This window comes from Tamandua tetradactyla, chromosome 3, assembly GCF_023851605.1.
Source record: "Tamandua tetradactyla isolate mTamTet1 chromosome 3, mTamTet1.pri, whole genome shotgun sequence".
In the NCBI taxonomy this organism is placed as follows: Eukaryota; Metazoa; Chordata; class Mammalia; order Pilosa; family Myrmecophagidae; genus Tamandua; species Tamandua tetradactyla.
This window is the reverse complement of record NC_135329.1, coordinates 211,079,947-211,094,595: the sequence shown is the minus strand read 5'-3', so window position 1 is coordinate 211,094,595 and position 14,649 is coordinate 211,079,947. Positions and strand designations below refer to the sequence as shown.

Below are 14,649 nucleotides of genomic sequence, written 5' to 3'. Positions count from 1 at the left end.
GAGGGTTGGCACATTCAGGGCCATCCATATCTTTGTGGAAGGCCTGGCCAACAGGTACAACATACAGCAAAATGTGAAACACTCCCAAGAGGAGAGCTCAAATTGACAGTTCAGTTCAAAGAAGGAGAAAATCCTCTCTGATGGGAAGACAAAGAAGGCCCCATGGCAGAGGCAGCAGTCAGTGTAGCTTGACCAATGAATTTGAATAATCAGAAATGACTGGGAGAAACAAGAACTGGCGGACTTCCGGATGGAAGAGCAGTGCACAAGAGGTGTAGCGGCATCTTTTCATGCATGCAATCATTCAGGATCACACACACACACCCAAATATATAAGTGTGTTCAGTCATAGTTGCATGTGCATCTGAACCCAGCTTTCTGTGTCCATACCAAGATGGCCAGCCAGCTGACCCAGGTCTTCGGTGGCTTTCCCTCATGCTGGCTCAATTCTGCTGACCAGGTTTCCGTGGTCTCAGTAACTGTCCTCAAGCTCTTGTCCATTTAATTAAATACCTGCTCTTTTCTGTAGGTAGTGAGCAATTACTAAACAATAGGTAAATCTAAGCTGTTCATCTGCAAACTGGGCAAGAGTGCATCGAGTCTACTGCACCCAAAGTGAATGTCCTTAAGTGTAAAAAGTGGAAGCCAAAACAACCAGGGTGCAAGGAAGGGCTTTCTTTATTCCAGCCCAGCACATTTTCAGAAGGAAGTCAACCTCTGGCCAAGTAGCTGGCTACACGTACCCTGTAGTGCCTCCCCCCACACTATCCACAGTGTGGTTCACAGCATCTAACTAAGGCGCAGCCTTAGTGACCTATGGCCTAATTGGAAAGGACAACTGGGGCAATTAGATTACTTTTCTGGGAATCTGGAAGTGAGAAGCTGCGCCAGTTTATGAAGAAGAAGGCTCAAGATGAAAATGTATTTGGAGAGGGTGGGCCTCAAACCATGAGCCCTGTACTCTTCAAAGTGGGAGCATGAACATGCTAAAGGCAAACTAGGCAGGTACCCAGAAGGAGCAGGAGAGGCCAGCAGCTAGGCAGAGAGGAAGAACTGTGACCTGCTGGCCTCTGCAATGGAGCAGCCTCTGCCTGCATTGTTGGCCAGGACCCATCCCCCTCCAGCTCCCACTTGACCTGGCACAGCATGCCCCAGCTCCCACAAGGCCTGGCCGCACAGCAGCTTTCATTCCTAGGACACCTGTCTTGGCATACTCTCTCCCATTTGCACCTGAACCGAGACTAGCTTGAGGGCACTTCTGCTCCTCCCTTCCAAGACAGCCTCATTAAGAGGATCACTAGGCTGACAAAATCACCTGGGGAACAGGAAAGCAGGCGACAGCTGACTGTCCCCGTTTCTCTTTCCACTGAAGGACATTTCTTTCTTTGCCTCTCACCGACAGCCACTGGTTGCCTCAGAAAATTCACCTTTTCCTATTTCCCAAGGCTAACAGGAAACAGGATATTATCAAATTAGCAAAGGAAGCTGGGCTGCTTTGGCTGAAAAGCTAGAGTGTATTTCCTGTATGCATAAGGAGCAGCACTGCTAAGTTTAAACACTGTACATTTCCAATGAACAGTTCTTAATAAAACACCCCAAAAGGAACCATGAGGACTTTGGATTCAAAAACAGAAAGCAATGTCTGGAAATAAGCGATGAGGCTAGAAGGAGGCATCTAGCAGAAGAATCAGGCATCAGAAGCTTTGAGAGCCTGGTGACAATAATTGTGATTAAATCCCTCCCTAGCCAAGAGCATGCAAGAGATTGCTAGCTATCATCTTTTTAAATTGAAAAAAAAAAAAAAACATATCCAACAAAGTGGCAAAAAGGAGGACAGGAAAGAGAATTAGAGAAGACTTCATAGGTGCACTTACCCTTTTGATGGAGCTTCTGAACGCCCGGAACAGGTATGGACTCAGCGACTGGGAATTCACTTTGGCCACCGCAGCACCCAGGGCTTCCCTCCCAGAGGACGGATCGTAGTCGTACACAGGGAAGCCTGGACACCGAGACATGGGCCGCAGTGAGACACGAAGCATGCTGGGGAGCGCTGCATCCTCCCAGGAAGGTGGTTCTGCCGTTCAGCTCCTTACCTGAGCAAGGCCAGTAGTTTGCTGCCAGAACAAGCAAGGTCAATATCTTCATCATATTCTCCAGCCTGGGATGAATTGCCTTAATTCAGGGCCAGAGAGATTGTCTCTATATGGGTTGAGGAATGATGAGTCCTCTTGTCAGGAGCTCTCAGTATCAAATGTGACCTGCTGCGCTCTCTTTTGCTCAATCAGAAACAGATTGACATGAGCGTCAATATTTACTGCCCGTTTTTTTGTATGGAAAGGTTCCAGTTTGAGGCCACTTTGGAAGTTTAGACCTCAACACGGGACTTTACCCCACAGCAAAAGAGAGCAAGAGGCTGGGAGATTGTTTATTTCGATTTCATCCTTTTGGGAGAGGGGATGCAATCTTACGTTCAACAAAATGGTTAATTCTAAATTGTTGCCAGTTTAGTTCCTTCTTTGGTTCCTAAAGAGCTTGCAGTTGACTGCTTGTGAAAATTGTGTGATTATTTCAAGATCTTTTTGGAAATGATGAATTTGAAGACAAGACTATAACAATCGGACCTAAACCTTCCAAGCAAGTACGTGTGCATCCTGTCAACCAACCTTCTCTGTTAATGCACGTATTTGTGCTGCACCTGGGTAAGAATAATGTATTTGCATAGTGATGATTTTCATGCACTATAAGATCCCAAGGTCATTTAGAAATCATCACAAGAGATTACTTTGTAGTAAATACAATTTGGGTTAAGTGTAAATCATTGTGTTTCCATTCTCCAAACTCACTCATAAGAAGCAGCATTGTGTGTGGTTCAGCAAGGTCTAGATGGGAGCTGTGACTCCACCACTGACCAGGTATGTGCCCTTGGATATGGACTCAATGTCGTCATCCATAAAATGGGCATAACTGGTTAGATATGGGGATTAGCTATCAAGCCCTCAGAAGATTGTTGGGCAAATCAATGCCTTATAGATGATACCTACTAGTAAGAATTCAATTTAATAAAAAATATGTTTTGGCTTGTGTCATGCGAAAGGCAAAAGATCTGGAGAGGATTTAAATGAACTAATTATCCAGTGCCCTCTGTTTATACAAAACAAATGTAAGTGTCAATAAAGGAAGATAAGTCACTGTAAGAATGCAGAAGGGGCCTGTAGAAAGACTTCGTGGAGATGGTGGGTGGGATTCGTGGCAGTTGGCTTGTTGCTGACAGGGCGACGCAAGAATTAAGACAGACACAGATTTCTAAAAATGGGAGCAGGAGACTCTTGAACTTCTAGAGCCAAGAGCCCTTTGCTAGTTTTGCTCCGGCTATTTATTAGTGGTTACTTCCAAAGGCAGGAGGAAATAACATTAAGTTAATCTTTAATGTTAATTGCAATTATGCCAATATATAAAATACAAGAAAATGCAAAACCTTTTAAGCTAAATTGTTTATCTGTGAAATCTCTTCAAAGAATAGCACATTCCAGCCCCAGCCCTTTCACCCTTCTCAGCTTCCTTGTAGGAGACGAGCCACCTGCGGTGTTCCGCAAGAGCTCCGTGACCCAGTGTTCTGGGTCACTGTCTCAGGGTTTAGCCTGAAGGTCAAAAGGTCTGCTTCCCACGTTGGCCCACTCCTCAGAATCTCAGTTCCCAGGCGGTCATGTGCCTCTTTAAACTAGGCCTTTGCAGAGAGAGAAGCATCCAACCGGAGGAAAGGAGACTCTGCCTGGGAGGAAAGAAAAGAAGAAACCATTGGGAGTGGACTGCTGCCATTTCCCCTAGGACTGGAAGGAGGCTGGGAAGGTTTGCCAGCAGCAGGTCTGGCATTGCCACCAAAGGAAGGAGAAAGAGAAGAAGGAGGAAGAGGAAATGATGATGCTACATAGACAACAGATGTGCCCCACAGGAAGTGCAATGATGGAAATTTAAAACTACTTTGTAGCACATAAGGTGACTTGACTAATCACAATTTCACCTCTGTTTTGCCTGTCTTTGCAGAGGGTCAAGGCCATGCTTCTGATGGCCTCATACCCCATCTGGATCACGGTGCTCCCATAAATAAATATTTTCTGCCCTGAGCCAAAAGCAGTTCTTTCCAAGGACTTGCTCATCAGCACTTTGGGACAAAAGTTTATTAAAAGTTCCTGGATAATCCCGATGCTTAAGTGCCCACTGGCACCACTCAAATGTGATTCTGGGTCCAGCAGCTTTGAGTCACTCACCTGCCTTATCGGGGTCACCTCCTTTCGTCTCCAGGTTCCAGCCTCACAGGGGACCCCAGACCTTTCCCATCTCAGGACATTTGCACATGCTATTCCTTCCAACAAGGATGGCATGCCTCAAGAGTCAGCTCCTGCCCATCCTCCTCTTGACTTGAATAGAACCTCCTCAGAGTGCATCCCTGGCCAGTCTGTCTAATTAACATGGATCCAGCCCTGCATGTCAGCCCTCCGCTGCCTACTTCTCTAACACTTTTCACAGTGTGCAATGACCAGGCTTGTTCACGTGACGGTGTCTTCCTTGCCTAGTACACTGCCCCACGAGGCAGGGACCACGTGTGTCTTATTCATGTTCCACCTCAGCATCCAGATGGGAATGCAATGAGATAGTTGTTGCATGAGGAGATGAACACACACACTTGGTCTCTCTGCTTCTTAATCCAAGTCTTTATGTTTGAAGCCTGCACTAATTTCTGTTGTGTAACAAGTACACAGAGCCGTGTGCTATGAGGTGATGACCACTAAAATTTGTAATTCTTTTAACCTTCTTTAAGGTATTAAAAGGTTTAATACTTTTAACCTTCTTTGAACTCAAGTCCATGTAAGCCTTCCATATTTAACTAGTGGCAACATCTGGCCCCAAACTCCATGTTCTCATTAAATGAGCAGTAATAATAAAAGTAATTGCAAAAGACTAGAGAAGATTAAGGAGACAACGGTAAAAGAATGTTGCCAGCATAGAGCTGTTGATTTTGTTTGTAGCTGGCTGGTGCAGGGATAGATCATTTTATTTCTCAAATTCTCTTGGCTACAATTACACATTGGCACTGAGCATGTGGAGAAGGCACTGCTAAGTGCTAAAAAGCAGTATTCTAAAAATGCCTGAGCCAAGTTCTTCCATGCCTGGTAAATCTAAATGATTAAATACAAACTAATCATCGACACTCAGGCCCTATGATTTCTTTCATTATTCTCCTTCCAATCTACAGAAATGTGTACAGCATTAATTCCAGTGGTTTTCTGCATTCCAACAAAAAAGTATTTAGTTAAGGTATTAAAAATGATGTGGAGAAGGGGAGGGGTAAGGGGTATTGTATGTATGAATTTTTTTCTGTTTTCTTTTTCTGAATAGATGCAAATGTTTGAAGAAATGATCGAGATGATGAATATGCAACTATGTGATGATATTGTGAATTACTGATTATATACGTAGAATGGAACGATCAAAAGTTAAGAATGTTTGCGTTTGGTATTTTAAAAATTTTTTTTAACTAATTAAAAAAATTGTGTGGCACTAGTGAAGAGAGTAGTATAGGCTTTTATTATTATAGATATATTTTAACATAACCCCTGGGCATTCACATAAAATTCATCATGAATACAGATAGGAAGATCCATATCAGAACTAATTGCTTTCATCTTTACTGTTCCTCTTAAGATTATTTCTTGTTATTTTGGTCATCTTTATGGTAACATTATTTGAGAAAAATAACTAAATTTAGACTAAATTTTCATCTGATCCATAAACCAACAAATTCTGTATATCCCTTCTAAGTTCTCATAATAGCGGGGTCTCTAAACTGCCAAGTTCCACTGTCATGATGCACCTCATTGGCTTATAGTCCTAACTTTTCCATGTTCTTGCCATGTCGATGCTAATGTTACATTTATCTTATAGGGATGGATGTCATGCTTATTTGCAAGCAAAATCATCTCGAGCAGTGGTTCTCAAAGTGTGATTCCCAGACCAGCAGCATCAGCCCTACCCGGGAACTTGGGAAATGTAAATTCTGAAGCCCCACCTCAGACCTACAGCATCAGACACTCAGGGGAGGAGGCCCAGCCAGCCGTGTTTTCACAATTCTCCCTGGTGATTGCTACGCAAGCTCAAGTTTGAGAACCTCTAGTGTAGAGTGATGGTTCCCAACCAGGAGTGCCCAACCCAGAGGATGGCTGGCAAGGCTGAGACAATTTGATTGTCATAACCAAGAAGGGAGAGGATGGGTACTGAAATCTAGGAGGTAGAGGGCAGGTATATTGCTAACAATCCTACAATGCACAAGAAAGGATCATCTGGTCCAAAACATCAATAGTGCTGATGTTAAGAAACTCTGGTGTGGAGGAGAAACTTTGAATCAGCAACCGAGAGCTTTATCGTGATTTCCCATTCACTTGCCTGGAGACCCTGGGCAGCTCAAAGACTATGGACTTTAGTTATCTCAGAGGCAAATAAAATTCAGAGGCAGCTCTACTGCCTGGTGGTCTTCAGAAACTAGTTAAGCAGAAGGTAAACTTCAGTTAAAAAAAAAGTACGAAACAGTTCTGTGGTCCAATAAGTTCAGGAATCCTCGGGTGAAGCAAAGGTGGAGAAGTTTCTTCAGGACAGAACTTCTTGGCCCTTAATGTTCATATATGCATTGATTCTTTCAGAGAGGGGTCATTCCCCAAATTCTAGGAGCCACACTTTCTTAAGTAGCTGAAGGGACTAGAAAATACCTTGAGAAACAGTAGACTCTAACATTTGCTTTCCCTCCTAAATGAGGGTCAGAAGAACCTGCATGTGTTTGAGCACTAGTTCTCCACATCTTATAAGCCAATATATAATTCTTTATAATCTTGCCAATTGAATTAAAAAAAAATCCATTACACACAGAGAGACACACATGCAACTCATTAGTGTTTTAATTTCCCCTTCTTTCATCATTACTGAAGTCAGCCTTTTTAGTGTTTTGTCAACCTGTAATTCCTTATTAGTAAATTGTCCATTTTCTCATATTTCCTACTGTATTTTTTAAGCTAAATGTATTAGTGCTTTTTATATTAAAAGTAGAACCTTTGTTAATTATATCCTAAATGCTTTTCCCCAATTTTTTTTCATTTATTTTTTACTTTGTTTCTGGTGTTTTATGTCCTGTAGGAAAATTAATTTTTGTTTTAAAACCGATCAATTTGGTTTTGGTTTCTAGTTTCATCTTTAGAAGGTCTCTCTTCACCCTAGGGTCATTTAGATGCTCACTGAGATGTTAAGATTTTCCTTTTATGTTCAAGTGTTTAGTCCATTTGGAATTAATTTTAATAAAAGTTGTAATGGTCTAGCAATTCCTTTCTTCTATTAAAACCCTTCACATCTGTAAATCCGTCATCACTTCTGTTTTCTGACCAAACTACAACTGATTAGAGGCTATGCTTCACTGAAACAAAGGAATTAGAGAAGAAAAAGGAAGGATCAGTTTGAATTAGCTTCATCTTCCTGCAATCACAATCTCAGTTTTTGGTTAAATAAGATAAAAGTTTATTTCTCATGTTAAAAATAAATAAATAAGGCCCTGGCATCATGGGATTGACAGCATCTTCCTGGCCAAAAGGGGGAAAAGAAATATAATAAAATAAGTCATCAGTGGCCAGGAGAGACCAAATGGAGTTAAAAGGCTATTCTGCAGGCTGCTCTTATGCAAGCTTCAGTTGCATAGTGCTAATTGCCATGGTTTGCTAACTCCCAACCAACATCACTCCTGTTGACTCAAGAACACGTAGGGTATGAACTGAGACTTTACATAGGTTTCATGCACTAGGTTTGCCTTCCTGGAACATGTAATTCCCAGAGGGTTCCTAGGTGACATAAGTCCTGAGACTCCGAGGCACCAATCTCTCCAAGATTATCAATTCATTACATCTCCCTCTCCTTCAGTGTGGACACCCCTTCTCAACATGAAAAAGTCAGAATGGGAATTGCTCAAAGACCCCTATAGATTGGAAGAAGGATTAACAAAGAAGGAAGAGGTATAATAGAGAAAAATGGGATTAACAAAGGAGCTAAATATAATGCTGAACACTATATTAACAATCCTATCCTCCAGCGTTTTGGAGCAGCTAGAAGGAAAAATCTGAGGTGGTGGAATGGTAGCCCATGACAAACTCTGGGATCTGTCCAGTAACTACTTGTTGAAGTGTGCTTTGAAAGTTATTGCTTCTTTCTTTCCTTTCTTTGTATATATGTTATATTTTGCAATTAAATATTTATTTGAAAAGTTCAAATAAATACATAAAAGTGCAGGGATAGTCAGCTCAGTGCTTGTTTGGTGCCTCCACAGTTATGAGGATCTTGGACTTCTTCAAGATGCGGCCCTGGTGTCATTATGGTCCAGAATAGCTGCTGGACCTCCAGCCATCACATTCTATTCCATGCAGCTTTATGAAAGAAAGGAGAAAGAATGATGAGCCTCCTCTTCTTAAAGACACTTTCCAAAAGTTACATGCAACATTACTGCTTATATTCCATTAAAAAGTTACAGAGCCAATCCACTGCAAGGAAGGCTAGGATATGTAGCCCATTAAATGGGGGTAATGGAGTTTCAGGAACCAGAAAATTTATCCTCCCCATTAGAGAGATGAAGAAAATCTCCAAGAAGACAGCAAGGCAGACTAGAGGCCAACCTGGGATGGAATATTCCAAGGAAAAGATAAAATTAATAGAGTAACCAATTGAAAAATACTCTGAAGAGATTTATACTTCTGGTAGGAGGTTTGGAGATGAATTTGTGATAGGTACAGAGAAAAATTAGCAAAGAGTTTAAATGAGGCATTGTCAATGCCAAGAAAAATAAATCCTTGTTTCAGACAAGATTTATTTGTTAGGGCAGCCTAGGTTACAGCCTGGTAATAAACATCCCCCAAATCACAGAAGCTTAAAACAATAAAAGTGTAACTTTTGCTTGTGCTCCCTGCCAACAGCAGGATGGGATAGGGGCTCTGCCTGAGGTGGTTAGGAAAGGACCCAGGTTACCTGGGTAGCCACCTTTCCATTGGCAGGCAGCGTGCCACAAGGGAAGAGAGCCCTGCAGGGTTTCCCACAGGCAATTAAGTGCTCTGGCCTGTAGCTCATCCTGTTGGCCAGACCTCATCACAGGACCCCACATAAATTCAAGGAAAGGAAATCCTGCTGTGTGCCCAGAAGATGAGAGACCTGACCATCTGGCACAGAGTACCACTGACTACCACAAAAGGAGATGTGCTGTTGCCGTGAGCAATATTTATAGCCATGACCACCCAAACACATCCTGTAATCAAAGTAGAACGTGATCCCATCGAGGACTGAGGATCCCAGAGGTTTGTTTATCGCAGAGCAGGCTGGGGGCAGGCCTAAAAGAGCTGAATCCTCATCACCCACGGTAGGAAGTCACAAGAATTGAAAACTCAAGAAGTGGCAGTTGTGAAAAATCAAGAAATAACAGTAAAAGCCAATTATTTAGAAATATGAAAATAAAAAGGCAGAAGAAACAAGCATAAGGCAAAAGTGGTTGCTCATTGTTAGGATGGGGTGAGGTGGGGATTACTGTTTTCTACTGTAAGCCTTATGGTGCTTTTTGGCATTTAGAAATATGTGAAATATTATTTTGAAAAGGAAAGAAAGTAAATTTAGCATTTTGAGACTAAAGAGGAAGTACCTGAAATATTTAATAGAAATCGTCTCTTTCTCTTTTCTTTTTTCTTTTTGTATACTGTATGGCAGGGGTCACATTTCATGCTTTTTCCATGTGAGCATCCCGTTATTGTAGCACCATTTGTTGACTTCTTGTTTGTTTGTTTTTTCTTTCTTTGCTTGTTTGTTTATTTGGGGAAGTGCATGGACTGGGAATCGAACCCCGTCTCCCACAGGGCAAATGATAATTCTACCACTGAACTACACTTGTACCCCCTCTTTGTCTTTTAAATGCACGATAACGCCACATGTAATCCTCTAAGAAGGAAAAGGAGGTGGCCGTGTGATGGTTCACTAGTTCTCTCATTGCTCCAGTCCAGATGCTCGGACCTGGAGCGAATCTTGGGTCTCTTTTCATGTTCCCAACCAGCAAATGGGCTCTGTCTGAGAGCAAAGAAAATGAGAGAACTTAATAATCTTCAATCGAAGAACAATTTGCAGCTCTTACACTTCTAGTAATCAAGTCTAACCCTGTATTAATGCCATGGAGGTACCACAACTTTACCATGTAATGTAATCCAGATGATTTTATAAGACGCTCCCATTTAAAAGTGTAAATCAGTGGCCATGCTGGCATGCTCAACCATTGAATGCACTCCAAAGATTCCTTTAAAAGCTTCTGTAATGCTTCCAAATTCTTGGGGTTGCTTTATATCACTCTGAAATTAATAACAAATATTACATAAATATTGTTTCACCTGGTAATATATGGATATTTTCAGCAACAGTTATTTTCCCAAGCATTTGGAAAACATGGGGAGGGGAGAGGCTGTTTGGGAGCCAGTAAAGCTTTATTTTCCTATAGGCTTCTTGAGGGGGGCAGCCAAACCCCCAACCCCCTGAACTCTTTTTATTTTATTTACGTGGCTATACACCATGCAGAGTGTTTTGCTTCTTTTACCAGGTGCCTGAATGGCCTTGTTTTCCTTCCGAAGTCCTTGGGAAGGTGTTGGTGGAAGAACGCTCAAGAGAAGGGAATAAAGAATGTGTAACTCTTCCTCAAGACCATACCCTGCCTTTCAGAGCTAACTTCATGCAGCGTAATCCCATTTTGCCTGGTATAAACAGAAATTACCTTGACCCGCTGTCATGATCCTGAGACCCCTCTACTCACCACCTCCTCCATCCACCCCTAGACATATGGAGGTCCTGGACCAACTAGAAAAAAGTCCATGTTCTCAAAGAGGCAAAGGAGAAAGGGCATTAATAATTTCCAAAGCATTCCTCTACATGACTATGTACTCTAAGTAAGCACTGTGCCGAGGATTTGCATCCCACAAATTCTTCCTGTCGGGGAGAACCTCCTGTGGTCTCCTGTTGGCAGGTGGTAACGCTGCGCCAGATGGTGGGGCTAATGGGAAGGTGGGTCTTCCTAGGCTCTCCACCCCAAAGCGGTGCTGCCTTCCACTACGTACACTTGCCACCACCCTAGCCTACTTGTGAAGCAAAAAGTAGGAACAGATGAACAGGGAAGGGCCAGGAGTCCATTGTGGCAGTTCAGGCAAAAAGTAAAACAGTGGCTTGGACTAGAGTGGTAGCAGGAGAGAAGCGGTCAGATTTGAGAGATATTTCGGGGATCCTAGCACAGCATGAGAGGAAATCCCAGAGAGTCATCGCAGAGTGCATGGGACGCGGAGGCAATCAACAGGATTCAGTGAACTGGGTATGAGATGAGAAGAAGGTATCAAAGATGACTTCCAGTTTTCTGGTTGACATAATGGTGGAAACATCAGAGCGCAAGTAGAGAGGCTGTTAGGCAATTGGGAACACAGGGATGGCGCCCAGATGGGAAATCTGGGCTGGAGTTTTAAGCCTGGGAATCAATAGAATCTAGATGATAACTGAAACAATGGGTGCAAGTGAAATGATCCTGGGTGGTGAAAAGAGACAGTCTGGGACAAAGTCTTAAGGAAAATGAACATTTAATAGGCAAAGAGAGTAGAATGAGTTGCATAAGGGGACTGAGAAGTCACCATCAACCATGTAAAGAAAACAGGGGTTTCCTGAAGATGAAGAGAAGAGAGGGCTTCAGAAAGAGGTGTACATTGGTGCTGAACCTGCTGAGAAGTGATGTAAGGTGAAGACTGGAAAATGCCGATGGGTTTAAGGACATTAAAATTTATGATTTTGGGTAGAGGATTTGTTTGGTGTGGGGTGAGGGCTGAAGCAGATTGCAGGGCTAAGCAATGAATGGGAGGGAAAGAAATGGAGACTATGAGTACAGTGGCAACATTTGTCAGATTATGAACAAGAGGAGATGGAAAGAGTCATGGTAAAATGGAAGGCAGAGGTGTTCTATTTTGAAGATAGGAGAGATTTGAGTAACTGAACCAGTTCCAATGCGGAGTAATTAATACAATAAAGGCCCTGGGAAGAAAGAGGGGGCATGGGGCCCAAAGTCTAGGCGGAGGGATTGACCTTGGGGAATAGGAAGGGCATCTCTTCTTTGCAGTGGGAAGTAAGGAATGAAGCACAAGTCCAGCAGTAGATGAGTGAGCATGTTTGGGAGATTGAGAGAGCTCCCAAAGGAATGGGAAGTAGAAAGTAAAGCTATTTGCTGAGAGTGAGGAAGACAATGGGGTTGAGGGATTGTTTAAGGATTTTGAAGATAGAGAGGTTAGAAATGGCCCTTCGGAAAGCTGAGAGTGGGTGGATGGAACAGGGAAAAACACAGGAGACTTTCAGACAGGGTTGAGTGTACGTGCATCACACACACACATACACTCACTCACACACCCAAAGAGAAGAAAACTTTCCAAAATATTGAAAAAAGTTATTTCTCCTTTGGAAGATTAAAGACAATTTTGACTGTATGCTTTATATCTGCATACTTTCCAATTTTTCTGTAATAAACATACATTATTTTTAAAATAAAAAATAAACATAGCCAAAAGCAAATCCACACAACGAAGACACCACTCCCCATCCTGGTGCCACATCCACGCTTTGCTCCCCATGTTCCCCACGTGCATGGTCAGCCCATGCACTGTTTATTGATGGTCAGCATCCTGGGCCATAGCAGGCGAACCCCTGCAGCCGCCAGCCCACACAGCCATTCCGCAATGTCTTATCCTCAAACTACATCCCCCTAGGTCACTCAGACACCTGGTTTGGTGGTTGCTACCTCCACACCGCTGAGATTGACTGAAGAAGAGCCCTGAGGACGGCTTCCTTTGCCACAGCGAGGCCACATACCTATTTCTCACAGGCCGTCCGATCGGGTGCAAAGCTTTAGGCAGAAGGATGACCGAGGTGGCATTACGGATGTAACCCACATGAAACCAAGCCACCTGGCGCTCTCGCCTTGCCCCTGACCCATCTCTGCAGCTGCCTTCCACCTGCCTGTAGGCTGCAGGTTCCCTGAGGACAAGTTCATGGTTATGTCCAGATAATGTATGTGTTTGGATGCACGAGTTAATGAGATAGACCAGGTCTTTGTCCAGCAAGTTCTCCAAATCCAGTGGCACAAGCAGCCCCCGGCGCAAGCACTGAGAAACCAGGCAGGCTGCAGGAGCTATCACAAGGTTTATAAATCAGGGGTTGTCTTCACCTGGGAAGGGTGGCGACCTCTGCCTGGGGGGCACAAGGAAAGCACTGGGTGGTGTCTAATCTGGGCTGAGTAACATTTCAGCCAGCCAAGAAGGGAGAAGGAGCCATGCAGATAAAGAGATCCTGTGGCACAGGGGAGAAGAGAGAACAACAGTTCATTTCACCTTTGATTTCGTTGAGCTCCTACAGCGCACCGGGCTGTCCCTGCCCCTAAGGTCTTCACAGTCCAGTGAGGGAGACAGATGTATGAGCAGACCTGAATGGGAAGTGATAACTTCCAGGCCAGTGTATCAGGCCAGGAAAGGGTTACAAGTGTACTCCCTCCAGTGCTTGGTAGCCAGGAGGGGCCTGTCCAGGGCCCTGGCCTAGAGAAGCCCAGTCTAGCAGGTCACCTACAGACTCACTGTTCTCTACACCTAACCACAACCAAGGCAGCTCTGAGCAGTGGAGAGCTGCTTCAACCCAGCCTGAGGATCAGGGCGGGCTTCCTGGGGGAGGTGATTCCCAAGTTGGACCCTGACAGTGGAATAGGAGTTAGCCAGAAAAAGAGATGGAAGGGACTTTGCATGGAGAGCACAGCTGAGAATAGTGTCAGCAGGGAACACCAACATTCATGGAGGTGTTAGAAGTGCCAAGCCTGGACCTAAGAATGTTTTGAGTTATCATTTTTACAGATGAGCAAGCTGAAGCACAGAGAGTTTAAGTAACCCACCCAAAGTCACATAGACAACGAACGGTGCAGCCGTGACTCACAGCCGGCCATGCAAATTTGTGCTATAGGCCATAGCTCTGAGCTATGCTGCCTCGTATTAGAAAATCCACTGAGGAATAATACAAAAGAGACAGGAGGAAAAAAAAAAGAGGGCAGGGAGCAGCTCAGTTTTCCTGGAGCGTGGAGTGCTGGGCCTCAGAGGTGGGAAATGGGCTGGAAGGAACACAGGGCAGCCGGGTGCAGCCAGAAGGGCCCGGCGTGCACTCGGCAGGGGGTCTGTGCCAAGCAGGCTGTGCCTGGCCCTCGGGAACTGGACAGGGAGGGTCATAAGAGGTGTCTGCAGAGGCAGGCAGGGCCAGGCTGTCCGTGTCCCTGCATGAGAAAGTTGGACATGATTTGGGAGTGGGTAAGGAGCCATAGACAGCTCATGAGAGGGGAGGGTCCACTCGCTCCTGACTCCCCAGGAGATACTCTCGGAGAGGTGTGAAAAGCCAACCAGAAAGCTGGGCGCCAGTGTGGACATGTCAGAAGGCTGGGGCTGCCTCCCGGGGCAGGAGCCCAGTGGGCCTGACCGGCCTGGCCTGTCCCACATCCTGGAAGAGCACACTGTGTCTGCTGCTGGGATTGCTTTATGGTTTGTGTCCACT

The 14,649-nt window shown here is 44.2% G+C and overlaps 1 protein-coding gene across 4 annotated transcripts in view; it reads right to left on the bottom strand.

Annotated features, from left to right (window-relative positions):
- The window catches only part of SPP2 (secreted phosphoprotein 2), a 28,510-nt gene extending 26,239 nt beyond the window's left edge, over positions 1-2,271 (bottom strand). For all 4 annotated transcript variants that reach the window (XM_077152075.1, XM_077152073.1, XM_077152074.1 and 1 more), the window contains exons 1-2: positions 2,094-2,271; positions 1,875-1,999 (exon numbers count right to left, since the gene is read on the bottom strand). In XM_077152075.1, the coding sequence (XP_077008190.1) occupies positions 1,875-1,999; positions 2,094-2,148 (180 nt within the window). In that variant the 5' untranslated portion in view covers positions 2,149-2,271. The remainder of the gene's footprint in view (positions 1-1,874; positions 2,000-2,093) is intronic.
- Positions 2,272-14,649: the final 12,378 nt, after the last annotated feature.